The sequence below is a fragment of the Callorhinus ursinus genome, unplaced genomic scaffold (assembly GCF_003265705.2).
Source record: "Callorhinus ursinus isolate GAN/ISIS: 27379988/994484 unplaced genomic scaffold, GSC_fseal_2.0 scaffold1, whole genome shotgun sequence".
Taxonomy (NCBI): Eukaryota; Metazoa; Chordata; class Mammalia; order Carnivora; family Otariidae; genus Callorhinus; species Callorhinus ursinus.
The window spans coordinates 130,821,511-130,847,833 of NW_027397063.1; the positions used below are offsets into that span (position 1 = coordinate 130,821,511).

Below are 26,323 nucleotides of genomic sequence, written 5' to 3' on the forward strand. Positions count from 1 at the left end.
GCCGGGCCTGCGTTCTCCCCCGTCCAGATGCAATACCCCCGTTTCAAAGGGCGTTTTAAGACTGATGAAGCCCTTGGTAGTTGCCACTGGTGTTTGACTTGAAAGAGCTGAAACTCCCTGGCCGCTCTCCAGAGGCGGGCCTGGCCGCATCCTCGCGGACGCTGTCTGGCACCCACTGGGCCCAGCCAGGGCAGGGCGGGAGTGCAGGCTCCCTTGATCAAAGAAGACATTGACCGTTCTCCCATCTCAGGCTATGTGCCTTCCCCTCTGGGCAGCCCATCAATACTTGGTTTGGGTTTTGAACTTTCTAGGGCGAGAGGCAACAGAACATAGTTTAAATGCTTCATTAGAATCCAAATATTTTCCACCTTTTGAGGAGGGGCACCTTTCAGACTAGAATCATTCAAAAGAGACATTTGTGCGCTCTGGTGCGGACTTGGATTTCCAAGTGAGCTGTTGACAGCTTGCAAATGCCTAAATCTTGGTCTTCCATTCCTTTCCAGCAAATCCTGGTTTCTTTCCTTCTCGCAGGGACAGATCTAGTGCACTCACTTCTTGGCAGCGTGCTACAGCTGCAAAGACTTATTTAGTACCTATTTGATTCCAAACTGGAAATGCGTCTGGAGATTTTTGAGCCCATAAATACCAAGCATCTGACTCTGCTGTCACATGACACCCCCCTACGCAGGCATATTTCCTCACGATCCTCCAGGTGGTTGAAGGGGGACATGGGCTGGGGGCTAGGAGTCCTGTGGTCTGTCCTGGCACCATTGCTTGGGTGATCTTGGGTGCTATACTTTACCTCCCGGGGCTTTCAAGGGATCTAAGGTTTATAAGCAGGGACCTCTCAATTCCTTTGCTGCTTGGACATCAGGAATGGCTTCATAGCCCCTCAGCTACCAAGATGAAGTGCAACAGGCCAGCCGATCAGGAACCCAGAGGAAATGGCGGGACGGGCTCAGAGAGGTCCCTGGGCAAATATCTGAGAGGCCAAAACGGCCACCCATCCAATGAAGAGGCATCTTTGTAATGTTTTTGTTAACTACTCACATTCGGTTGCTTTCCAGTTCACTGTGCCGCTCAGTCACATACTAGGAATATTAAGTTTGAGGATGTGTCCTGATTTAGATCAATGCCCCCTCATCTAAAGTGAAGTTTGCCAAATTTTCCGTTTCCAAGCCACAGGCCGTGCACTCCTATATACCAGTAGGTCACTGTGCAAAAGCAAAAGTGTTGAGTTTGTGCACTGCACTAAGGCACCGAGCCAAGGAGACAAGTGAGGCTAAGATGTCCTTTCACCTTAGGCAGTGGGCTGTGGAGAGTGGCGGGAAGAAGAAGGGGGCAGCTGTGAAGCAGAGGTTAAGAGCACAGCATAGTGGGGTGCTTAAGTGCTAGGGACAGATCGCCTGAAGCAGATCATGCCACCTAGCAGTTATGTGACCTAGGACAAGCTCTTTGCATTTGTTTCCCTATCTGTAAAATGGGGTAACAGTAGTACCTAACTCTTGAGTTGATAGGAGAATTAAGTAATATGTTAAATCCTTAGCACAGTACCTGGCGTGTAGTCACTGATGAATAAAACAGTAGCTTTTATACGTTAGAGGTGGGAGTGCTCATCATTCCCCCTTCTCCTCTCAGGAGATGTTCTTCTAACCAAGAAGACATTGGAGTCGGGCTTTTTTTTTTTTTTTATCAGCAGGTGTCCCATGGTCTCACTTTACAGGGCATCCTAATGCTCTCGTCCAAGTCCACACTGGAGTCCAGCATGTAGGAGGAGGGCTGGCTCCTAGGCCCCTGGCTTGGAGGTTCAGAGAACACCAGAGCAAGGACCCAAGAACAGGCGAGCTTTCCAGTGCACTCCAGTGCCCAGCCCCTCGGCTCATGTGGTCACTCAGCCAGTCCGATGGGATGGTCTTCTGCAGGGGCAATGTCCTTGCCCCGAACCCCTGGCACGAAAAGATGTGACCTGGTTCTTGCAGTAGGAGTCCTGGTGGGAATATGGAGAGTGGGGAGGGGGCTCTTCTGCAGGGACGTCCCTCCTAGCTGGGAGTCCCGGGGCTTCATCAGAGGGCCACCCCCTCCGCACATGGCCGTGTCACGGGAAGATCACAGACCCTTCTGATCACATCCGTCCTCCTCTATGTTGACCCTGAGGTGCACATTCATGGTGACCACACCCCAACTGAGCACGGGCATCTGGAAAAAACAGCTCCCTCAGCCTACTGGGTTATTCACCCCTGTCCAGGTAGAATAAATTTCTCTCTCTGCTTCATGCGGCTCTGAGGCTTTTTTAGAAGGAAAAGTCAAAGGTAGACAGACACCTGGCCGGCGGAAAGGCCCGTCACAGTGGTCGGTCCGGAAATACGCTTCTGGGCCGGTGAGTGCTCTGAATACGTGGAGCTCCTTGCCGGCAGTGAGGGCTGAGAAGGCAGTGGGAACACCAGGCGCATTGACTCTGTATAAACAGAGGGCGTTCTGGAGTTGGCCAGGATGAGAGAGATCCAAAGCTGCAACTTCCTGGGAGCAGGTGTGGCCAGGGTGACCAGCAGAGTTTGATATCAAGGGCACGCCGTTGGGAGACTGTGGCATCGTGGCCCAGGCTTCTTACCTACAGAAGTCCCAACCGTATTTCTGGGCTTAGATGAAATGCTGCCTCTCGTCTGTGAATCTGCCCCTGATGGCCTTCTGGCTGTGTCAGAGCTCTCCTCCTTGCGGATGCCCAAGCACCCTGCAGTCGCACCCCTGCTCCCCGTATTCTGGTTGGCTGGGGACTGTGTGATCGGAGGCATCATGGAAGAGGGAGCCTAACCTGGGTTGGCATCAAACCCAGCCGCATGTTCACTGTGTGACGTGCGGCATATGGCTCAACCTTGCTGAGCTTCAGTGCCTCATCTGTAAAATAGTACCGTTCACTTTCCTCAAGTGTTCGAAAGCTTGAACGTAGGGCACGTGTAACACTTGACATATGCGAGGCATTCAGGAAATGGTAGATAGTGCCTTTTTTTTTTTCTTTTTGTAGACTGGAAGCTCTTAAAAAAAAAAATCTTTTTCTTTTTATCCCCAGCGCCTGGCACAGTGCCTGCGACATAAGTAGGTACTCAGTAAATGTTTATTTGAGTCAAATTAATTACTTTTAGCACAGATATTTCTCAGAATTTCTTGTGTCCCACTTCTTACTCCCTAAATAACGTTAGCCCATGTTTTGACTTCTATGCTCTTCCAGTGAAAGAGGCGCAGAAGACATTCCACACGCAGAGGCGGGGCAGTGTGCCTCGCGTGATGCAAGAGCTCCTTGGAAATCATCTTCTTCCCCTCCTAGATCTGCTTGGTGCTGTACGGGAAGGCTGGCTTTGATGACCCATCGAATATGTTTGTGTTTGTTTTTTCCTTCCAGATTCTTAGAATTTGCACCAGGTATACCCCAGAACAAGACACCATGACTTTTTCAGATGGCCTTACCCTAAATCGGACTCAGATGCACAATGCTGGATTTGGTCCTCTGACTGACCTTGTGTTCACCTTTGCCAATCAGCTCCTGCCTTTGGAAATGGATGACACAGAAACAGGCCTTCTCAGTGCCATCTGCTTAATCTGTGGAGGTACCAACTACCTAGAAAACCCTCATGAGACGCCATGAAGAACAACTTGTAATTTGTGGGTGCATGGAGAAAGCCATGTGAACAGCCAGGCATGCATGCTTGGAGTTTGTTGCATTTTTCCATATTGTTGTAAACTGCTCTGAAACACCAAAATGCTATTTCTCCAACTGCTACCAGTTTTTTCCAAGGCAGGATCAGACTACTGTAAAATAAATTGCCCAAGGACGTTTTAATGACGATGCAAGGGACTTCCCTGTGCTGCTTGTGAATTTAGTGGCTGGGACTACAAGTCCCTGGGTTGTCTCGCCCCCACCCCACCCCTAACCCTTGAAGGACTGGGATAAAATACGGCTTTCTTCTTTGTACTGACCCCTACTGGCTCACAGGAGGTTGAATCGTAAGTGGTTAAAAAAGTAATGGCTTTAATTACGGGGGCCTATTTACCTTAAAACCATCCAGCCGCTCAAGATTTGTTTGAATTCAGTTCAGTAGTGACACCTCCTGGTCACAAGAGGTAATTGTCTCCCTAAGACAAAAGCTACCAGGCATCAACATGAGCTTTTGACCAGCAAGAGGGCCATTTTCAAGTATCACGGCTTAGAGCAGTTGCATGAATCTTCAAACCTGTATATGTGACTGAATCATGGACTTAATGAAGTCATAATATGCTAGGGCCAAGGACACAAGAAAGGAAAACGGGCAGCAGCCCTCTCGCCTGGCAAGTGCATAACTCTTTGTGTCCTGATACTAATTAATACTTTATTTCTGCTATCTAGACCGCCAGGACCTTGAGGAACCAACAAAAGTAGATAAGCTACAAGAACCACTGCTGGAAGCACTAAAAATTTATATCCGAAAGAGACGACCCAGCAAGCCTCACATGTTTCCAAAGATCTTAATGAAAATCACAGATCTCCGCAGCATCAGTGCTAAAGGTATGTCTTTACAGTCTACGTTGTATTCATGAAGTGGTCCTGACTTTTTTAAACTTGATGTTTTCATTCAGCGTGTTTGGTAATAGCTGCTTTTTTGTTGTTGTTTTGGAATTTCTCATGGAAATCAAAAGGAATAATATCCACCCTTAAAAAAAAAAAAAACCTCACATCTTTCCCTACTCGATGATCTTAATAGATTGAGTTTATAATTCGGGTGACGAAGTGAACAGAAAACCCTTTTTTTTTTTTTGAGAGATTCATTTATTAGAGAGAGAGCGCGCACGCGTGCAAGGGGAAGGGGCAGAGGGGGAGGAAGAGAGAGAATCCCAAGCAGACTCCTCGCTGAGCACAGAGTCCTACAAGGGGCTGGATCCGAAGACCCTGAGATCATTGACCTGAGCCAAAACTGAGTCGGATGCTTAACCGACTGAGCCACCCAGGCGCTCCTAGAAAAACTGTTTTCAAGAGAATGTACTATATAGTGACAGGCTTTTTGATTTTCTAGTTTTATACATTTCATTCCTGTCCACACATGCTCTGGTTGATATAAACTTGACTGCAGTTTTTCCTGACCATCCAAACCTCAGGAAAATGAATAGGACTTAGGGCAATTGTTACTGGTGCAGTTTCTCTCTCAAGTCAATGTTGCCGTCGCTCTCTTGTGTACAGGCGGATTTACTTCTGCACACTTCTCGGCAAAGGAATTCTTGTCTTCCTGAGAGGTATAAATATTCCTTGCCTAGTGATTTTCAGTTTGTGTGGCAACTTGAGCAATTACAGAAGCGCCTAGAGCCGTACGACAGTTGAGTGCTAGAGTAGGGTTTTTCCGTGTAGAGAGAAAACTCAGCAGCTGTCCCTGGTACCAAGTGTGCTGTTGTCATTCTCCTTCCCCATTAGCGTGCTGTGTCCCTGAAGACCTGGCTGAGCCAAGGAACAAACTCTACATTTCACAAAGTCCTTTAAAAACATGGTGAGCTTGTTTGACAAGGAGTCTCAATTCTTGAGCTCCTTCTAAGAAATTTTCTTAGTGAGCCATTCTGAATTCATCCCTAGTATGGGATTAAGAGTATCTGCAAACAGCAGATACCAGTGCTTGGCCATTATAACTGTGAGGTCTTTGATTTTAAAAACAATGAGGCTGTTTAGCTTAATACTGTCATTCTCTATATCTAGCTAGACCAGTGCTAATAGAATTTACTGTGATTATGGAAATACTCTATAATCTGCATTGTCCAATACAAGTAGCCACTAGCCACTCGTGGCTCTCAAGCACTTAAGAAGTGGCTAATGCAATTGAGGCACTGTTTTTCCTAACTGTATTTAATTTAACGAATTTAAATTTAAATCACCACATGTGGCTGGGGCCTACTGTGCTGGACAATGCAGTGCTACATCAACTTGATAATCACCGCTCATTTATTACTTAAGTCCCTTCCTTCATTTGTGGGTAACTGGTATCCTTGACAACTGTCTCGTTTTAAGATACGCTCCTTCTGGTCTTTTATCAAGAACTTCTCTTTGTAAATATATCCTGCTAACCTTTCCTGAAACTGACTCAGGCATGGAATCATCAAATTTAAGCAAGTCCCTGCATCTGCACTGCTTCCCTAGAGATGAAGTAAAGATATTTAAATGTTGTAAAATCAGGACAGCCTCTGGGAGGCACTGGTAGGACGGTTTTCACTGTTTTTAAAGTAGATGAAAAGTTGATCCCAAGTTACTCAGCCTAACTCCCTGTCTCTACCAGATTTCTATTATTTCTCTTTATAAAAGGTGCAGAACGTGTAATTACCTTGAAAATGGAAATTCCTGGATCAATGCCACCTCTCATTCAGGAAATGCTGGAGAATTCTGAAGGACATGAACCCTTGACCCCAAGTTCAAGTGGGAACCCAGCAGAGCACAGTCCCAGCACCTCACCCAGCTCAGTGGAAAACAGCGGTGTCAGTCAGTCACCACTGGTGCAATAAGACACTTTCCAGCTACTTCAAACATTCCCCAGTACCTTCAGTTCCAGGATTTAAAACGCAAGGAAAAAAAAAAAAAAACATTTTTACTGCTGCTTAGTTTTTGGACTGAAAATATATTAAAACTCAAGAAGGACCAAGAAGTTTTCATATGTATCAATATATACTCCTCACTCTCTAACTTACCTAGAAATACAGACTTTTTCAATTCTAAAAATCAGCCATTTCATGCAACCAGAAACTAGTTAAAAGCTTCTATTTTCCTCTTTGAACACTCAAGATTGCATGGCAAAGACCCAGTCGAAACGATTTACCCTGGTTAAGTTTCTAAAGACTTTGTACATACAGAAGTATGGCTCTGTTCTTTCTATACTGTATGTTTGGTGCTTTCCTTTTGCCTTGCATACTCAGAATAACCAAGACACCAAGGTTGTGAAACAGACTACTGTTATGTGTCCGGCTAAGAAAGGCTAAAAAAAATAACTGTCTTGCTTTCACAGAGCAATCAGGACATCAAGGTAAGGAAAGGGGACTGTTGTACAGTATGACAAGATAAAACTAGAGAGAATTCTAATTTAGTTAGTACGGAAGCCTGTCCTTGCTCTTTCTGACGCTCTCAAACTGCGTCTTCTATTTCATGTTGCCCAGTCAAAAGATACAAATTCACTGCACTAGCAGAAGAGAATTCTGTATCAGTGTAACTGCCAGTTCAGTTAATCAAATGTCATTTGTTCAATTGTTAATGTCACTTTAACAGTGGTTTATTACTTAATGACATAACTACATGATTTTTTTTTTAAAAAGATACATTTTTACAGTAATGGTAGCCTCCAAGGCAGAAACACTTTTCAGTGTTAATAAGTTTTTTGTTTACCTATTCACAAGCCATTAGGGAAATTTCATGGGACAATTAGCAGACTGGTCTACCACCTATACCATGTAACTCCAGTGTCTTTTCCGATGCGTGCCTGCTATGGAGGGTCTTTTCTAGCCTCCTTGATGCCCAGGGGCTAATATGAACTCCCCAAGGCATGGACAGAGAATCTGCATCCTTTGACCTTGTTCGATCACTATGAAGCAGAGTGAAAGCTGTGGTAGAGTGGTTAACAGATACAAGTGTCAGTTTCTTAGTTCTCAGTTAAGCACTAGTGGATTTTTTTTTTTTTGATATATTAGCAAGTCTGTGATGTACTTTCACTGGCTCTGTTTGTACATTGAGATTGTTTAACAATGCTTTCTATGTTCATATACTGTTTACCTTTTTCCATGGAGTCTCCTGGCAAAGAATAAAATATATTTATTTTAAAAGTGTATGGGAGCTTTTACTACACTTTCATCTTACTTAGTAAAGACACAGAGTACACAGTTCCATTTTTAATGTTTAAATTTCATTTCAAAAAGCAGGTCTGTAGTCTGCAACCATGACAATTAAAATCTGTGCTAATGCACGGCAGTCTATAACAAGTCTACAAGCCAATCAGACAGTACATGACATTTCAATGAGTAAAAAAGAGCATAAAACTGTATGTGTAAGAACAAAATGTTAAAAGGCCTACCACAATAATAAAAAACCATCAATTACATCATCACATTAAAATAAGCCAGATGTACAAAAGTCTGAGACAGAAAAGACAAAAGGACAACACAATTTATCTGTTGAAAAATGTTTCTGTGCTCTTTGGGCACTTAATTAAACATTGCAAAATCAACATCTTCTTCTTCATCAGACTCTGCAAAATATTTTACTTCTTTCCTAGCCCTACCGGTCCGTGGCAGAGAAGGTGGTTCAGAAGTGAAGTCTGATGGGAAGATGTCCACATCTGAATCCTGATCAAAAGATGTTTTCTTCGGTTTCTAGACAGGTTTAAAAAAAAAAAAAGATTTAAAACCTCAAAGTTAAAAAAAGAAAAAGACTAGTGTTAAAATGAATTATTATTCCTTACACTTCACTTACATTTGAGAAATATTGCAAATAATGAGGTTACTAAAATCAAAACTGTAATGCTGACTTAAGTCTAAGACCAGTTATCTAATCCTTTTTCCCCTTTATAAAAATGAGTAAGTCTACTAATCTGCCACCTTGGTGATCTCCTATTTTTTCTGAACTTCTATATTGCCAAACAAATATGTACAGTGTCCACACTAGTAAAAAATTATTTGTAAGTACCTATCAATTCATGAAAGGAAAACAAGACTTAGGCACAGCATGGAGTACACACGGTGTTTATAAAAATGCAGGGAAGAGTCATCAAGATGGACCAGAGGCATGGAAGATGACTGGATGGAAAAAGGTCAAGGTGGAGAGCAGCGGAAAGCTAAAAATCTCAATGTTTGTATTTTTATAAAGTTCTAATAGGGAGAGAGAGAAAAAAGAGGGACATTTGAGGTTTTTCTTTTACCATAAGACTGAAAATTAGCCATAGTCAAATGAATTCAAGTTAAAAGAGAAAAATCAGCCCTGGCCAAATAAATCCAAGTTAAAAAGAAATAGTCTTTATTTGGTATGAAAAATAATATTTCAGACAGGTAGCATATAGCTTCTATGGCTCATTGGATGAAATGGAATACTCTTAATCAAGTAGGCTAATTTATGCCGTACTTTTATCCAAGAAATAGTCCTGATTGTATGGATTTTATAATTCTTTAACCATATACAAAGCCCCCCTATGCATAAGATAGGCTAGGTTTAAAGCTGTTAAAAGACATTATAGTAATAAGCCAACTAAGCCAGTTATAGATCATAAAACAATGCATTAAAAAGATGTTCCTAATTACCTTGCTTGTTGTTTTGGATGTTTTCCTGCCAGGGTTATAATCACCTTCATTTTCAGAGCCAGATGCTTTCCTTTTCTTTGCCCCTCGGCCTTTACCTTAAAATGATACAAAGGTTTGTTTTTTTCTCTCCCAAGGTTAAGTGCGATATAAAAAATAAATGCCACAACATTATATTTCACTTCTTTGCCATGCCCCAATCAGTACTGCAATCCTGGTCTCTAAATATAAATGAGAGAAAAATGTTTTGGCAGCATCATTTCAGTTCCGGGACTGATATGACTAAAAAGTATTTCACAGATACATTTAAAACTAGCTGGAAGGTCCTGGTGACAAACTTTAATGACCAAGCCCATGATACACAAGAGAAAACACTGGCATTATGAACATGTAGTCCTTGGGCCTGAAAAGAAAATGTCTTCAAAGAGTGCTTTTTAAATTGTATGTGATGAAAAAAAAAATTTAGTTTCTAATTTGTCAGACTAGTACCTTTAAAAATATAAAATGAATCACTAGAAAAGTAATACATATTAGTACAAATTATATGTTTGAATGTGTACTCAAAATTTTACCTATCACACATTAGTAACAACCATTTTAAGTAGCACAGTCTTAGAATAAACCCCCAGTATTAATCATGTAATAATCTGTCAAACTCATATTCCTTCTCAGACTTAGAAGCTCCACATGCAGTTTTTGTTTTGTTGTTGTTTTGCCATCTACCTAACCTCTTACTCTCATTGGAGGAGGAAGGGCAAAAGTAACATGCAAATGGTGACAAAATATTCTCCATCCTATAGTGATGCCAGATGCCAGTGAAACAATGGAACTAAAGTGCAATTCTAAATTTTAAAAATTCCTTAAGAGCTATGACTAACCAGACTGTATTAGTAAAGACAGCCTAAATGATCTTGGGATGTTTATCAAATGAGTCAATGAAATGGCACTTGTGAATTTATAAAAGTTCCCAACCATGCATACCATACAGATTGACCTCCTCAGCGACTCTTTCTTTTTTGCCCCTATTCTCCCTTGTTTCCATGTAGGTCTCTAGCTCCTCATCCCAACCACCACTTTAAGACATGAACACATTGACGGTAATATCTGTCGGCTGGATAAAAGGTTGAGCAATGACCCTTAAAATAACGTCTTACACATATATTTTAAAAAGCACCTTTGAGGACTTTCTAGATTCTGGAGGCAAAGAAGGGGTGCCAGGGAGAACTGATGCTGGTGCCCTTACAGGTCCCTTAGTACAGTGATTCCATTTCCTAGATGAGCAAAAAGCTCCAGTCTAAGAGTCCTAGCTCCAATGAGAGTCACTCTCTGGTTGGTGAGGAGCCCTCATCTGACTCTTTTTTTTTTTAAAGATTTTATTTATTTATTTGAGAGAGAGAGAATGAGAGACAGAGAGCACGAGAGGGAAGAGGGTCAGAGGGAGAAGCAGACTCCCTGCTGAGCAGGGAGCCCGATGTGGGACTCGATCCCGGGACTCCAGGATCATGACCCGAGCCGAAGGCAGTCGCTGAACCAACTGAGCCACCCAGGCGCCCCCTCATCTGACTCTTTCATAAACTACTTCCAGTGAATCTGGGGCAGGGGGTCTTTGAACCATTCTTAGGTGTGCAAGTTGCTTACTTAACCTCTTTGAGTCTCAATTCCCTGATTTATAAAACAAAGTGCTAGACTTCCTCTGGACTCTAATTCAGCACTGATTCTTAGACACACTGCTTACTGAGGTGCAAAGCAATTTAAAACAAAACAGGATACAGTCTCTCTAAATTCAGTGAGTAGAAGAGACTTTTTTCCACATGGCATACATTAGGTTAACATAATCCTTACCTTTTGGGGGTGTAGTCTTCTTTGGAATGCCAAATTCTGAATCTGAGTCAGAGTTGATAGGCTCTACTTTCTTCTGTTTAGGAGCTCTCTTGGGCTTAGCAGTTGTATCTGAAGACGGTTTTCCTATTAAGCAAATTTCCATTTTATAAATCAATGTAATATACTTACCAACAAACCGCACTCAAGTGAATCCTAATTCCTTACTGCTGATATGAAACTGAGTAGCCTTAAATGACAAAATGGTTTCTTTCACTTGGTGCCAGTGTAAAGGCAAACAATTTCTCATAGATGACAAAATACTTTTTATTTAATCATGAATAATTTGCCTTCTGATATTTCAAGTGAGATTATTTTAAACAAAGGCCATTAAAGTAACTTTAGTGAAGTGAGCAGTAACTTTTAAAAAGCACTCGTCATGACAAAAAAGTAACATATTTGACATTAATTATAACTCAAGTATAACCACATGTTAAGTCCTAACTTCTAACAGAGAAAAAAAAAAACACATTTTTATGGGACCCTCAAATACCATGAATAGAAGCTGATTCACTTCCATCCAAAAGTTGAAATCCAGACATGGCACTTTTATATGGAAAGAAACGAAGATTCCAGGTAAGTACACAATAGATCCAAAGGCCTTTGTTTTTATGAATTTTGTTTTTAAAATAGACCTGGTTTTTCAGATTTACAGTCTATGTGAAAACTGTGATAAATCAGTCTTGTGTGATTAGTAAAACCTACTTTGGGGAAAAAAAAAAAAAGCATTAAATTAACCAGACTTTTTCTATTACCAAAAAAACAGAACAGGCTAATTATATGGAAAATGTATTCCCAGGCCCAATTTGAGGTGCTAGGGTGAAGGCCCCTCATTAGAACAGCAAGTGGTAGTGGTAGCCACAGATTTTGTGGCTTTTTCCCCAAGTCCTTATGACTAAATGTACCACCAGAGCCACATGGCAGGCAGTTCCTAACGCGAGTATAGGTTGATGCAGCTGTGTGTTCTAGGAACCACCTTTTTTCTTCAGTAGAGTTTGCAGGCTTGTAGTGTTAGGTGGCACTTAAAACTCTACCACGCAAATGCCCAAGTCAGATATCTGAGTGCTATGAGATTTTTCGCTATAAACTACTGGAGCTACAGAATTTAACTTGTATAGTAATATATGTAATTTGAAGTTAACAGAGATGACCTCACGGAGAGGATGCATCCTCTCGAAATGGTATTTTGTGGGAACTGTAGTTTTGGAAGAGCCTAGAGGAAGACTGAGGGCTTCAACTATTTCACACAGGGATCACCTACGCAAGTGACACAAGGCTAGTTTAACTACTGGTTAAACAAGCAAATAGGACAGTTGGTGTGGTATGCTAGCGTTTTAGTTAATACTCCACTCTAACTCATGACATTAAAGAGGAGTGAGGAGCGTGATGAAGGAAATAGGTTGATATGTTCAAACAGGTGATACAGCTCCCAGGTTTTCAGGGTGGTTATAAAGCGCTCACATGAAGACAACTTAAAAAAAGATGCATAAAGGGAAACTAGGGCCTGTCTCAGTTTGAGTTCCCCAGAAGCAGATCCCACCTGATCCCAAAGCAAAGACTCAAGTACAAGTACTTATTTGGGAGGTGAAAAAAAAAGTACAAAAACGAGACGTGAAGAGAAACCTGTCATCACTCTGAGGGCTTATCTCTGAGCTTCTCTCTTAACATGAGCAACCCCTGAGTCACTGTAAAATACACACCCCAGAGTTAGCCTACCTGAGCGGCAAGAGCACTAATATATTTGCAAACCAGCTTTTCTCAATCACTGATAAAGGGTGGCTGGGGTGGGGAAATACGAACATTTCAACATAGTAACAAAAAGTCAGTCCTGAGGCAAAGAAATATAAACACTGGCTAATATGTACTGAAGTGGTATGGGCAGGGCACCTGATGTGTTGGCCAGAGAAGCTCCTGTAGTTAATTTCTTACCATGGTCCTAGTGCATTCAAAGTTAAGTAGGGATTTTTGTTGTTGTTCTGCTACATCTAATACATGTGTGTCTACAATGGTATTGTCTGTTTTACATTTGTAAGGTGCTGAAAAGATTGTCCACACTGATGTTTATTTACTTGCTATGCAAGGAACACTTACCTTTTAAACACGAAGCACTAATACTGACCTTCCAAAATACCAAGACTATGTACCTTGGTGTTAATAACAGATTCAAGAATTAAGTGAAATCAACTTAGATTTATGGACAACCTAAGGTTATGGATAAGAAAGAAGCTACATGACACAAAGAGAACCTCAAATGAACTAACCAATCATTCCAAATGAGGCGTTAAGATAGGACCTACATAGATAACACAATCAGGCAAGACAAAATTTTTATCTATTTTACAACCTAACAACTATAGGAGACCTTATTAGAAGGTCTATTAGAAAGACCTTTTCTAGACCTTATTAGAAAGCTATCTTTAGTATCATGTATGGGATTATTTTATAATTACAACAGCTTTAAGAATGAGATCTTATACACCTTTTAGTAATTACCTCATATGGTTAGAAAACAAGAGGGATTCTCTCTATACGCGTTTATACTATTTTCTACTGAAGTCCAAGTGCAAGCAGTTTCGAATTATATTAAATTTCCTTTAATATCAACTATATATCGTTTATGCAACGCTTAACAACACCAAATAAGTACATACCCTTTTTAGCAGCTACTGTTTTACTTGGAACCTTATCTGTTTGTTTCAGACCAAACGATGGTGAAAAAACAGAGGCAGAATCTTCTTCATTACTGTCAAATTTAGCTGAATCTAAAAAGTACAAAGTTTTTCAGTGAAGAGATTCTATAAGGACCACTTAATAGTTAAACTTTGATTCTTTACTGATGACTTGTCTTTAGCTAGATAATTGATCTTATGAATTTCTACTTTGTGATCATATAGTCCATAATAACAGCTGAAAACAAAAGATGTACAATGTTATATTTCAAAAATGTTAACTCCGTTGGTAAAACAATATAGAAATGCATAGAGTAATGAAAATTCTTAATAGTCCCAAATGTTCATCATTTAAAACATAATTGACCAACTCAAAAATACTGATTTTAAAATGGAATATTAAAAAGTTCTCACTGTGATTATTTTAGTATCTACACATCTAATGCTATTAACCATTTCAGGAGTATCAGTAATAATGTTCAAATCTAAGAGAATAGTTAACTTCTTTTAAAAACCGATTTTAAATCATTGAAGGTCAATTTAAAAGGCAGGTAGGCTTACCTTCAGTTTACTTTTACACTCAATTAATCAATCAATTTCTCCCTCCCTCCCTCCCTCTGTCAAACCCAAACAGGAACTCTTAAAATGTCTACTTGGATGTGATAGTTTTATATAAATGTTTTGACAACCTGTCAAAAATGCCTATCTATATTCACAGAACATATACCAGATCTATGTCTGTCTGCGTGTGTGTGTGTGTGTGTGTGTGTGTGTGTGTGTGTATACAAGACAGTTAAGTCTACATAGTTTTGACCTTAAAAATTCCACACACAAAAATATAGGGAATAAAAAGTATATACCCCAATTAAATTTGCTTCTACGAAGGGTTTAGTCTTTTTGTTACTACGGTTTAATATAACAAATCTGAATATTAGTCCCTTTGTAGTTTTTAAAAAACTGTCACATATACATTCATATTGCCATGAAAATCAAATTTCATGTTCCAAAATTTATCTTTTTCTCTATTAAAACACTATACCCACATCCATACACTTCATACACATATCTACCTACCCACCTAAATGGTTCCATATTGCCTATTTGACCAATTAGTTGGTACTCATCTCAGGAAGAGTAAATAAACCTTATTATGTTGAGGGAAATGTAAAAAGTTGTTTTCTACTCATAAAAAAGCCATAGCAATAATACAGTAAGTAAACAATGAAAAGACTGAATGAGCATACCATCTTCTGACTTCTGAGAGTATGAAGGAAATGAGAAGAGATTCCCAAAATCTTGACTTTTTTTGTCATGTGAAGATTTTCTATTAGAAAGAAAAATTAAGCCACAGTATAATTTAAATATATGGTTTCAACCTTGGTAAATGATATATAATGTGTACTAAGGGATTATAATTACAGTTCTCTCACTGGTCTCTCTTTGTTAAAGACAGGGTAACCAAACGCTTTTTTCTGTCTCATATTCACAGGTGTCCACACATACACAGAGACGCCAGAAAAGCCAATGATGTAACGTAAGAGAATGGAAGTTGAGCAAAAGTTAAAGTTATTCAAAATATCGCTACATTAAATTTTATGATTAATAGAACTGTTCCAGAATTCAACATCAGTAAATTATTGCCAAAAACTTAAGGAGAAAGTCTGAATCTCTGTCAGTCATCAGTAATCCTATTTCTGATCCTAGACTGCGTATGATAAAACACTTCTTTAAAATAGACAGTAAAGCACTTCCTTTAAAAATCTGAAATAGCTGTTGGGACGAGCACTGGGTGTTATACACAACTAATGAATTGCTGAACACTACAACAAAAACTTATGATGCACTATGTGTTGGCTAATTGAAAATAAAAAATTTTTAAAAAATAAATTTAAAAAACCTGAAATAGCTCACAAACTTCACATCCTACACCTTAGTGTTTGATACTCTCTAGAGGCAAAAATAAATAAATAAATATGAAAAATCAATCAAGGCCAAAGTTAGGGAAGAAAATCAAACCTCCCAGTTCTAAAGTTTTAGTAACTTCTCTGAACCATGTTGTCTATGTCCCATAGGCCTGCTGCCTATTTTTATAAATAAAGTTTTCCTGGAACACAGCTATGCTTGTTCATTTACATACTGTTTATGGCTGCTTTCTTGCTAAAATGGCAACACTGAGCAGTCGGAACAGAGACCATACGGCCTGCAAAGCCTGAAATATTTTCTATAGAGCCCTTTATGAGAAAAAACCTGCCAGTCCCATGCTTTAAGATACAGCAACAGTTCAGTCAACAGCTGCAATATTACCTAGATTTTTTCCTTTGTGAGGAGGACCTTACCTCGAATGATGATAAATTCTTAGATATAGTTTACTAGGGGATCTTTGATAGATTTCTAAATAACTGTACCATGTAACTGAATAGTAGTTGCTTCATTACTTACTCTGGAGTAGCTTTTGATTTGCCTGGTGAAAATGTATATTCATCTTTATCTAGGCCATCTGAAGGAACAAATTCATCTTCCCCATCATTTGTTATGGGAGATGCTTTAACTTTCAGCTCCTCTAAATCATTATTGTCATCATCATCATCAGCATCATCATCCTCTTCTTCTGAGAAATCAAATGTGTACTTAGGCCTTTCAGCTAGGAGAAAAATAAAAGTGAAGGTTAAACTCAAATCCAACTTTATCCACATGACATATTATGAATAATACATTTGAAAAATATTCCAGCTATCTCTAACACAAGAGGGGAAAAAAAAAAGACAAGCATTCAGGAAAAAAAAAAAAGCCAACAACTTCGTCCTCAATTATTTTGATAATGTTAAGTGTTCATCTTGTTCTTCCCAGGAGGCGAATGGGGTAATGCTGCATATGGAAAGGAGAGCATAAACTAATGAGATTAATGATTAGGGTGCTATTTGTCATACTTAAATATGAACTCAGAAATAGTGGGGAATATAAGCCATTGTAAAAGTGACTACTAAGATTTCCCATTTCTACAATGAGAAGGCCAATTTACTAGTCTTAGTGCTAAACGTTCTCTTAACCTCTTGCATTAAAACTTCTATCTTCTATTCACAGTTTTACTATGAAATGACAGACAGTATTCTTCAGATGAATGAGAAAAAAATAAAGACCTGAGTATATTACTAAAACAATAATTTAATATAAAGCATAAAAAGTACCAGCTATGGGGAAAGGCACATTGATACAATGCAAATAACTTTTATAATTTCTAGCATATATTATGGGAATAAAATTTTTAAAACATCTGGGTGCTATGTAATTTTATACTTCATTTTAGATGTATGAGAAAGCCTAAATATAATTTTGAAGCATCTAATTTAATAAATTTTCATATAACTTAAATTACACATGTTAATTCACCTACATTGTACTACCTATGCACATTAGGAAAAGAAAGTCAATCACCAGTGATTAGAGAACCGAAGAATTTAAGGCCTGACATATAATTTAAAAAGTATCTCCCAGAGGTAAAATAGCCATAATATGGTATCATTCATTTTAATTAGGACTTACTAAAATTTGAGAAGAATCTATAAAATAGGACACTCAATTTTTAAGTACTTGAAGACTTCAAATTAATGAATATTCAGAAAGGATAAAACTGCATATTTAACAATATAGAATAACAAAATGGTATCTTCATCCTAACCCTAGCACTACAGTTACATAAATTATGCAATGTGCATGGAATCAGACTCCTAAAGCAGGAGGAAATTTTTCATGGGGGAAAAAAAAATGAAACAGAAACAAAACTACAAAGCACTTCTATTGATCTATCACTGTCGGTGTTCTACCAAGGTACATTTTTACCAAACATCTTCAAACTATGGAGGGAATATAACTGAAACTTTTTAATAAAAATCAGTAAGAAAACTTGGTTTACTTTAGAGTAATTTATGTCCAACTTTGCTAAAAACATCATTCTGTAAATCATTTTTTTTTGTCTTCGTGAATTGTAACTTCAGAAATACTAACAATTTAGTACTTTAATAGCATTGATAATAATAATACTAACTTATATGAGTAATATTAACTTGGTCAAACTATAATATACAATAAAATAAATATACAATGTATCAAAATACCAGCTGCTCTCCTAAGCAAAGAATCTCTTGGAATAACCACAGGTTCTGTTTCTTCCAAGTCACTTTCTGACTTGGATTCATCATCTGACCAAGGATTCCGTTTCTTCACTTTCTTTGCACTGGATTTACCAGATGATGTAGGTGTTTTTCTCACCCTGGTACCTAAAAACAAAACAACAACAAAATATCATTAGTAAAAATAAAACTGTTAATAATGAAAGGTTAATTATAAAATAACAAGTGTTCATGAAAATTGAGAAATTACATCAACTATTAGAAGAAAAAACACAGTAAAAAAAAAATAGTAATGCCCTGTACATATATGCATTTTCTCACAAAAAAACTTTGTAACAATTCCTCACCAGGCTCCTTTCTCTCCCTTTTGGGTTTGGGACCTTTATTTACAGGAGCTGACGGGACCAATGCCTCTTCTCCAGTACCCTCTACTGGTGTTCCACTGAATTCTTCATCGAATTCTACTTTTACTGCTGTGGTATCAAGATCACCCTACACATTAAACAAATAAATAACCAGAAGTAAAAATAAAAATTAACACCATACACTTTAGAGATACATTTCCAGCCATAGATCACTTCTACCTCTGAAACAAATAATATATGTTAAAAAAAGAAAAAAAGATGATGATGATGATAGCAAGAGGGGAAGAATGAAGAGGGGGGAATCGGAAGGGGAGACGAACCATGAGAGACGATGGACTCTGAGAAACAAACTGAGGGTTCTAGAGGGGAGTGGGGTGGGGGGATGTGTTAGCCTGGTGATGGGTATTAAAGAGGGCACGTACTGAATGGAGCACTGGGTGTTATATGCAAACAATGAATCATGGAACACTACATCAAAAACTGATGGTGTAAATTATGGTGATTAACATAACAATAAAAATTTTTTAAAAATCAACTGTAAAAAGTAAGAAGGCAGCTTTTGATTAGCAAAGGGACTTTCAAACCAATAGCAAGATATACCAAAGGGTACCTGCAAAATAAGTTCCTATAGTTCAGACCTCTACATACTAGAAACACATCAGATTATTGAAGGAAGATAAGCAACACATGTCATGCACTGCTAGGCATTAGTCAAAGTCTTCCTACCCCAAGATTATTAAAAGACAGAGAAAGACACAAGGACAAGTCACTACAATACAAATAACAAATATGGAGGGAGGTGTAAAAGTAGCCCTTCAGGAGACGTGAGCAACTCTGCCAAGTGCAGGGTCAGGGAAGATTCCATGGAGAAGGAGCCTTTCTAATTGAGTTTTGAAAGAATCATGTATGTTTGCTAAGTGAGGAGAGGGAAGGAAGGAAGAGCACCCCAGTTTGCAAAAGACACAGAGGCACGATCGCCACATTGTATTTAGGGAATTACAAAGAGTCTGCTAGGATTGGAGGAAAGAGTAGCCACACAGAAACTAGGGAGGCACGCAGTTGCTAAATCACTGAATACCAGAGTCTGTGTGTAGTCAGTGGGGAGTCACCAAAAACTTTTAAGCATTTGTGCAATAATCACTTATTTTTGGAAATATCACTTGGGTAATAAGAGACTAGACAGAGATGAATGAAGTGGCAAAAAGTAGAAGTCATGATAAGATCACTAGAGACAGGAAGACTAATTAAGAGGAACACTTCTGTCAGAAAAGTTATGGAATTCTAAGACAGTATCAATGGGGATGAAGATAAGAGGGTGGATTTTGGAACTGCTTCACAGGCAGTCAATAGGATTTAGTTACTGATTAAATGAGCAAGTCCCAGGTTTTGGACTTGTTAGTGATGGCTAATAAGGCACAGGGGTGAAAGAAGTTTTTTGAAATCAGGATAATGGGCTCAGCTTCAGATATGTGGAGTTTGGGCAGTGGGCATTCAGGTGGCTTTATTACCATGGCCCTCCTGAAAACATTACAGCTTAGGGACATAGATTAAAGAGTCATCAGTGTGAGTGAAAAAAGCTCTGGGCATAGATGAGGTTACTTGAGACTATTTAAGGTAAAGAGAAGAGTGCTAAGAACACCAAGTGAAAAGGAGAGAAGTTATTTCCTAAAGAGGAACCTGTGTGTGGTAGGAAGCTACGTAAGAGGGAGAGTATAGATGTCAGTTTATCAGAACAGTTTGAAGAGAGTGATCTCTTTGGTATCACAATGTTCCTATACTTTCAAACATTCGTTCGGCAGAGAACTCTCCAACCCTCTCACTCCAACTCTGAGGTTCATTTCCCAAGCTCTAATTAGACTACTGGACATGTCTACATATCCCCTGGATTCTAAAATCAACCTGCCCCAAAAAATCTGCCTCCCTCTTTCAAACCAGCATGGCTCCTCTTCCCTCAACTTTGAACAGCCCTCTCAGTGTTTCCTTCTTCTGGCTAACTCTTGCCCAACCTGCTGGAGGGTTAGGTAAATCCCATACTTTTAAATCCTCAATAGCACCAGTCAATGCCAATGACGTAAGAGGTGCCTGGTAATTTTTTTTAACTAACAGTAATAACAAATAAATAGTAAAAAATAGCTTACTTTGAAAACCACACAGACCCTTTTCTGCTTATGAGACTTCTATGAATTGCTCATAATGTAGAATTAAAAGTTTCATTTTTAAGCTGATACACTTTTTTGGTTGTGATTCCATGATTTTAAGGTAGAATGCTGCTGAATAGAGTATTTCTCTCATCAGAATCAAGGGGCACCTGGGTGGCTCAGTCGTTAAGTTTCTGCCTTCAGCTCAGGTCATGATCCCAGGGTCCTGAGATGGAGCCCTGCATCCGGCTCCCTGCTCTGCAGGAAGCCTGCTTCTCCCTCTCCCACTCCCCCTGCTTGTGTTCCCTCTCTCGCTGTGTCTGTGTCAAATAAATAAAATCTTGAAAGAGAGGGAGGGAGAGAGGGAGGGAGAGAGGGAGGGAGGGAGGGAGGGAGGGAGGGAGGGAGGGAGGAAGGAAGGAAGGAAGGTATTAAAAAAACAGAATCAACTCAGTAATTCCTTACATGTATGTGGATCCCTAACTTAACGTTTTCTTTCTGTGGACCAACTGATCTCACAGAACAAATGATTGCCTATCACAGTGAAATATATTAGAAACAAAGCATGACTTAAGCACACAGTAAAATTAAAATACATATATACATTGGAATCCACCAATGAGCTAAAACAAGAGATATGTCATACCTTTTTCTTCTTCAGCAACTTTCTGCTGGCATCTGCCTTCATAGCAGTAATTTCAGGAACTATTCTTCTCCCATAAGGTGAGGGCATTGTCTCTTCCAATTGAAGTTTCTTCACCTTAGGTTTGCCAACTTTACCTTTTATTGCTTTTCCAGCCATTCCAGCCAGAATATCCTCTCGTTCTTGCGCTTCCACTTTCTGAAGTATAATTAAAAAGGAGGCAAGGGAAGAGGGTGGGTGCATAAACAACTCGTAAGAAAAGACAATCACTACTGCATAAGAAATTAAAACGAGTATCATTAAGGAATAAACCTTTCCTTCCGACTGATATAATCTAAAATAAACATTAAAAAAACACAATAATTCTAAGTCAAAAGACCTGAGTTGTAGTTCCAAGCCTAACTAGCTTCTCATTTGTAAAATAAGGGGGTAGTAACTAAACGACCTATATGGTCCCTTCTAACTCTAAGATCCTATGATATATTGGGCAATTTTAGAAAAAGTTTTTATTTTCTATCTTTCTCTACCTTTAAAAAAAAAAAAACAGAATTCTACCTGGAGAAAACTAAATTATAAAAAAAAGTTAAAATTTCTCTGTTATAAACCTAAAGACACTATCTATTCTATTTTGTAAAAATCAAAGTACCAATATTCAATCATATATATTTTGTTCTTACCTCTTTGGGGGAAAAGAGACTGAATCAATAAGATATTTTGAAGTCAGTTAAGAAAATTTGATAGAAACTATCAGAACTCAGTTTATTCTAAATTCCCATTCCATATAACTTTTTTTTTTTTTTAAAGATTTTATTTATTTATTCATGAGAAAGAGAGACAGAGAGGCAGAGGGAGAAACAGGCTCCCAAGGAGAAAGGAGCCCGACTCAATCCCAGGACCCTGGGATCATGACCTGAGCCGAAGGCAGATGCTCAACCACCTGAGCCACCCAGGCGCCCTCCATATAACTTTTTATATTCATCTATTCCAGGTAGAAATTATTTCTTTATAACTTCATATAGCTAGAAGTTTAATCCTAATGTGACTTATAAACACATTAGCCTTTTCAGAGTTAAAAGAAACTGAAATAAACATTACTTTTCCAAATATTTTTTAATGTAGACTTAACCTACATCCAGTTCTTCAACAAATGCTGCTAAGTCTTCTTTCCAAAGATCTGAAGGTGATTTTCTTTTAAGATCATTGACTTCTCGCCCCTATAATAAGAAAGTAGTATAATTTAAACAATCAGTAACTTAATAATATATAAAGGGTAAATCAAAATACTTCTTTTTGGAAAAAGAAAAAGAAATGGATAATACTGAAATAGTTTCAAATTATTTAACCCACAAAAGTTCATACTTTTGCATCTCTCTGTTTAATCAGTTCTTCAACTTTTTCTTTAGTAAGAGACCACAGAGACATATTTAAAATATAATTAAAATCGGGGCCTGAAGGAGTTCCTGAATCAGAGGAACTATCATCATGCTGGTTTTGTGTTTCTTCCTCTTCTGCTGCCTGTAAAAAATAATAAACTTTATATTAAAGTCCTGTATAGTATTAAATCAATGCTGAATTTTACTGAATATTGAGCTAAAAATTCCACAAATGCTATACTCTTAATACTCTATCTTAAGGGTGGATGGGGTTCTTTTAGATTATCTGCAGATTACCTATAAAAAATGTATTTCCTACAAAAAGTTTTCTACAAATACACAATAGTAAGTCTTCAAAAGGAATGGGTATATTCACTCCCCATTTATATAGGAATCTGATGAAAAATTAACTGCTTTGCCCAGGAACTAAGTCATGAAATGAGAAGATACCACATATCTTGAAATTAATAGAGTAGAACTAATGTTTTATCACTGCATCTTGTCAGATTTGTATACTGGTGAGTAAATGAACAATTTGAAACCCAAAATAAGTTATCACCTATGGAGAATGTTTTACAGTTGTAATATAAATATGCTAAGGTACAGTCACTCCTTTGATTTCTTAATAAAAATTCTCTAAAGCAAGAATACTCATGTATGAAGAGAAAGTTCAATTAAGAATTTAGTAGCTGGTAAGTTAGAGTAAGAATTATGAGGGGTATTCTAAAATTTTATTCATAAGGTCTTTTCTCATAGAAAAGATTGCAATGGGGGCGCCTGGGTGGCTCAGTCATTGAGCATCTGCCTTCAGCTCAGGTCATGATCCCAGTGTCCTGGGATCGAGCCCTGCATCGGGCTCTCTGCTCTGCGGGAAGCCTGCTTCTCCCTCTCCCTCTGCCCCTGCTTGTGTTCCCTCTCTCGCTGTGTTTCTCTGTCAAATAAATAAAAAATCTTAAAAAAAAAAAAAAAAGATTGCAATAAAAAATCCTCTTTTGCTAGTATTAAATTTCAAAATCCAGTGAATTTAATAGAAGTTATTATAGGTGACATCACCTCTAAGATTTTTAAAATAACAAGAGCCACTAAATAAAACTGCATTTAAATTATTTAAGGCACTCAGATAATTAAAAACGACTGAGTTAACCATGATACTCCATGAAACAAAAAGTTCGCTTTTGGCAACCAAAAAAGAAAAAAATTGTTTTCAATTTAGTTTAAAATTTTCAGGAAAATAATGTATATATACTAAGTAAAGTTTGGCATACTTTAGAGGGGATAAAAATATAAATTGCAAAGCAACATGCTTCATTACATAAACGAAACTATGAATTCAATTAAGCAACAATAGCCAAATAAGAAATGCTGTTGCTGAGTTCATCAATGATTAATAAGTACCTAGACAAACAGTACTTACGACAAATTAATAAATTCTACCATTTTTAAAAATTCTTCATGAAACTGTGTTTCTTTGGAATATTTAAGTTGTTACACTTACACTACTATTAAAATATTACTAGGGTGTTATAAAATCCTGTTTAGATCCACACTTTAAAAGTCTATTTGCTCTAGGCTTTGATGACACCCAAAGTATTATTAACGAACACTCGATGAATATATGTGTATTATCATTGTTAACATGAAGATAACTAAGGATATTTTCAGAAATCAGAAAAATAAACTTTTCAAGTTCCAACGACAGAATTCTATTATGTTAAAAAAAAAACTAATCTCATAATCATCTGCTTTATAATTCTCTCTTCTCCAACTCTATACAATAGGACACTCTTAAAAGAGCAGCTCCTTTTGTTACCTTAATCCCCAAAGTGAACACATGGCCAAGATGCTGAGAAAATTTTGATGGTGACAATGAAGTTATTGAAACCAACCACTAAGTTTTACCCATGAAATCTACTTCCACTGGAAGGGCATTCTCAAACCCTACACACCTTTACCTTCTAAAACTAAGCATTAAATTTACTAGCTTACTAGTTAATATTTTTTAAGATATAGTTTAAACCAACAGTCCACACAGAAGGGCAAGCAGTGTATAAACCATAATTTGGGATTCAAAAATGCAGTAAAATACATTGAAAGGAAAGCAAAGTGCTTGGATCATCTTAATTTTGAATATTCCCCATCTTGTCCTACCCCATTTTCCCTAAACGATAAATAAGCCTATTATCTTAACATGTAATTGCTAAGCATATAATTTATTCTAATTTTACTCACTCTAATATCTGGCATTATACTGACTGTTCAAAATTTTAAAAAGTTTAAATATAAACAAAAGCAGATGTCAATGTAGTTGATAAAAAATATGGAAAACATTGTGGGTTGAGAATTCATAAATGTAAGGAAGTTTGAAGTTATGTCATATAATAACTTTTTTAAGGATAATAACATCAGTATCATATATACACAACATTCCAGTTAAGTAAAAAATTAGTCATTTCCATAATTTTCTTCCTTTTGTACATTTGTGTTCTCAATCACAATGTTGTATTGCCTTTTTAAGTTTTTCTTTTAATTATTCACAACCGCAAGAAACTAATTCTTGAGAATTTCAAAGTTTCAATATTCCATTCACTGAATACTAGATATCTGAAATGAATAATTAATAAAACATCAGACTTTTAATCTGAAGTTCCAGGGTTTAAATCTCTGGTCTAAGATCTAAGCACAGGGCAGAGCACATACTTGGTGCTCGATAAACACTGTAATACTGAACATTTTGTCTTTAGTCTTCCCAGCATAAACCGAAACCAGACCAAGTGAATAGTGATTGGATACCATACTATGACCATAGTCAGACCAGTGTGAAATGATTTATGTGCTACCAGTGTAGTTCCCAGATAGTACACATGCACCTCACAAAAACCACCACCACAAACAACTAACACCCTTTAATGGCAGGCTCAGAAAAAAGGCCAAGGAGACTGAGCTACCTTCTCACACCTGGAGTCATTTCTCCAGGCCCTGGTTGAGTCACACTGGCAAAGTGCTTTGTGGTGGGTGTGCACTGCAAATTCCTGTACTGTATCTGTTCTGTGGATAAACAGAAGACTTCAGTCTCCAAACAGACAACTCGGCACCTTTATAGCAGTACTGAATTTAAAATTTAGGGATTGGGTTGTTTGTTTTGGAATTTGCTTTTAAAAGCTTCTCTGAATGTCTTGTTCTGCAAATGATTACCTTTTCTTGTGCTTCTTTCCAGGCTTTCACTGGGTCAGATTCATAACCTCTCTGGACTAACATTTGAATCAAATCTTTCTTTGACCTATTCTCTATGTGAGGGAAAAATAAAGTTAGGATCAAGAAAAGAGATTCAATTTGTATTTGTTTATATTCTACTGATAAAAATGTCTTCTATTAATAAAGATTTTTTTTTCCATTTTAACTAACGTTTAAATTTTTAAAGGTTGCATCTTACCTATAGTAATTTTTCCTTGTATCTTCTCTAAAATGAAACGGGCTTGATTGTTAAGCTTTGTAGACTCTGCTCCCAACATTCCTACAAGCCACTCCCTACGTAAACCATAATAACTTAATCGTAAATCAAAGAATTCTTTCAAAATGTCTTGCACGGTTTCATACTTCTTGAGACATCCCATATGATCAAAGAGTACCTAAGAAAAACACAAAGTTTTTGAAGATGACATAAATCTGTATTGGTATTTTTAACTTGTGTGACATCTACAGTATGTAAAATAACTATAACACACTTAAATGAACATACACCACCCCTAAAAGCTGTTAAACAGAACCAAAACTATTAAGTACATTTCGGTAAATATTCTTTTGGTGACTCCAAGAAACTGATAAATTCTCAAAACTATGAAAATATTTAAAATAATTTT

General features: G+C 37.9%; 2 protein-coding genes across 10 annotated transcripts in view; one reads left to right on the forward strand and one right to left on the reverse strand.

Moving 5' to 3' along the window:
* Positions 1-6,630, forward strand: part of RARB (retinoic acid receptor beta) — a 710,885-nt gene extending 704,255 nt beyond the window's left edge. For all 7 annotated transcript variants that reach the window (XM_073900914.1, XM_073900933.1, XM_025883077.2 and 4 more), the window contains 3 exons: positions 3,395-3,599; positions 4,376-4,534; positions 6,308-6,630. In XM_073900914.1, coding sequence (XP_073757015.1) covers positions 3,395-3,599; positions 4,376-4,534; positions 6,308-6,504 — 561 coding nt within the window. In that variant the 3' untranslated portion in view covers positions 6,505-6,630. The remainder of the gene's footprint in view (positions 1-3,394; positions 3,600-4,375; positions 4,535-6,307) is intronic.
* A 1,232-nt stretch (positions 6,631-7,862) lies between these two features.
* The window catches only part of TOP2B (DNA topoisomerase II beta), a 59,396-nt gene continuing 40,935 nt past the window's right edge, over positions 7,863-26,323 (reverse strand). For all 3 annotated transcript variants that reach the window (XM_025883066.2, XM_073900889.1, XM_025883059.2), the window contains exons 24-36: positions 25,897-26,092; positions 25,659-25,750; positions 22,453-22,608; positions 22,224-22,307; positions 21,097-21,291; positions 18,295-18,439; positions 17,933-18,094; positions 16,260-16,461; positions 15,065-15,144; positions 13,803-13,913; positions 11,116-11,238; positions 9,277-9,371; positions 7,863-8,355 (exon numbers count right to left, since the gene is read on the reverse strand). In XM_025883066.2, coding sequence (XP_025738851.1) covers positions 8,188-8,355; positions 9,277-9,371; positions 11,116-11,238; positions 13,803-13,913; positions 15,065-15,144; positions 16,260-16,461; positions 17,933-18,094; positions 18,295-18,439; positions 21,097-21,291; positions 22,224-22,307; positions 22,453-22,608; positions 25,659-25,750; positions 25,897-26,092 — 1,809 coding nt within the window. In that variant the 3' untranslated portion in view covers positions 7,863-8,187. The remainder of the gene's footprint in view (positions 8,356-9,276; positions 9,372-11,115; positions 11,239-13,802; positions 13,914-15,064; positions 15,145-16,259; positions 16,462-17,932; positions 18,095-18,294; positions 18,440-21,096; positions 21,292-22,223; positions 22,308-22,452; positions 22,609-25,658; positions 25,751-25,896; positions 26,093-26,323) is intronic.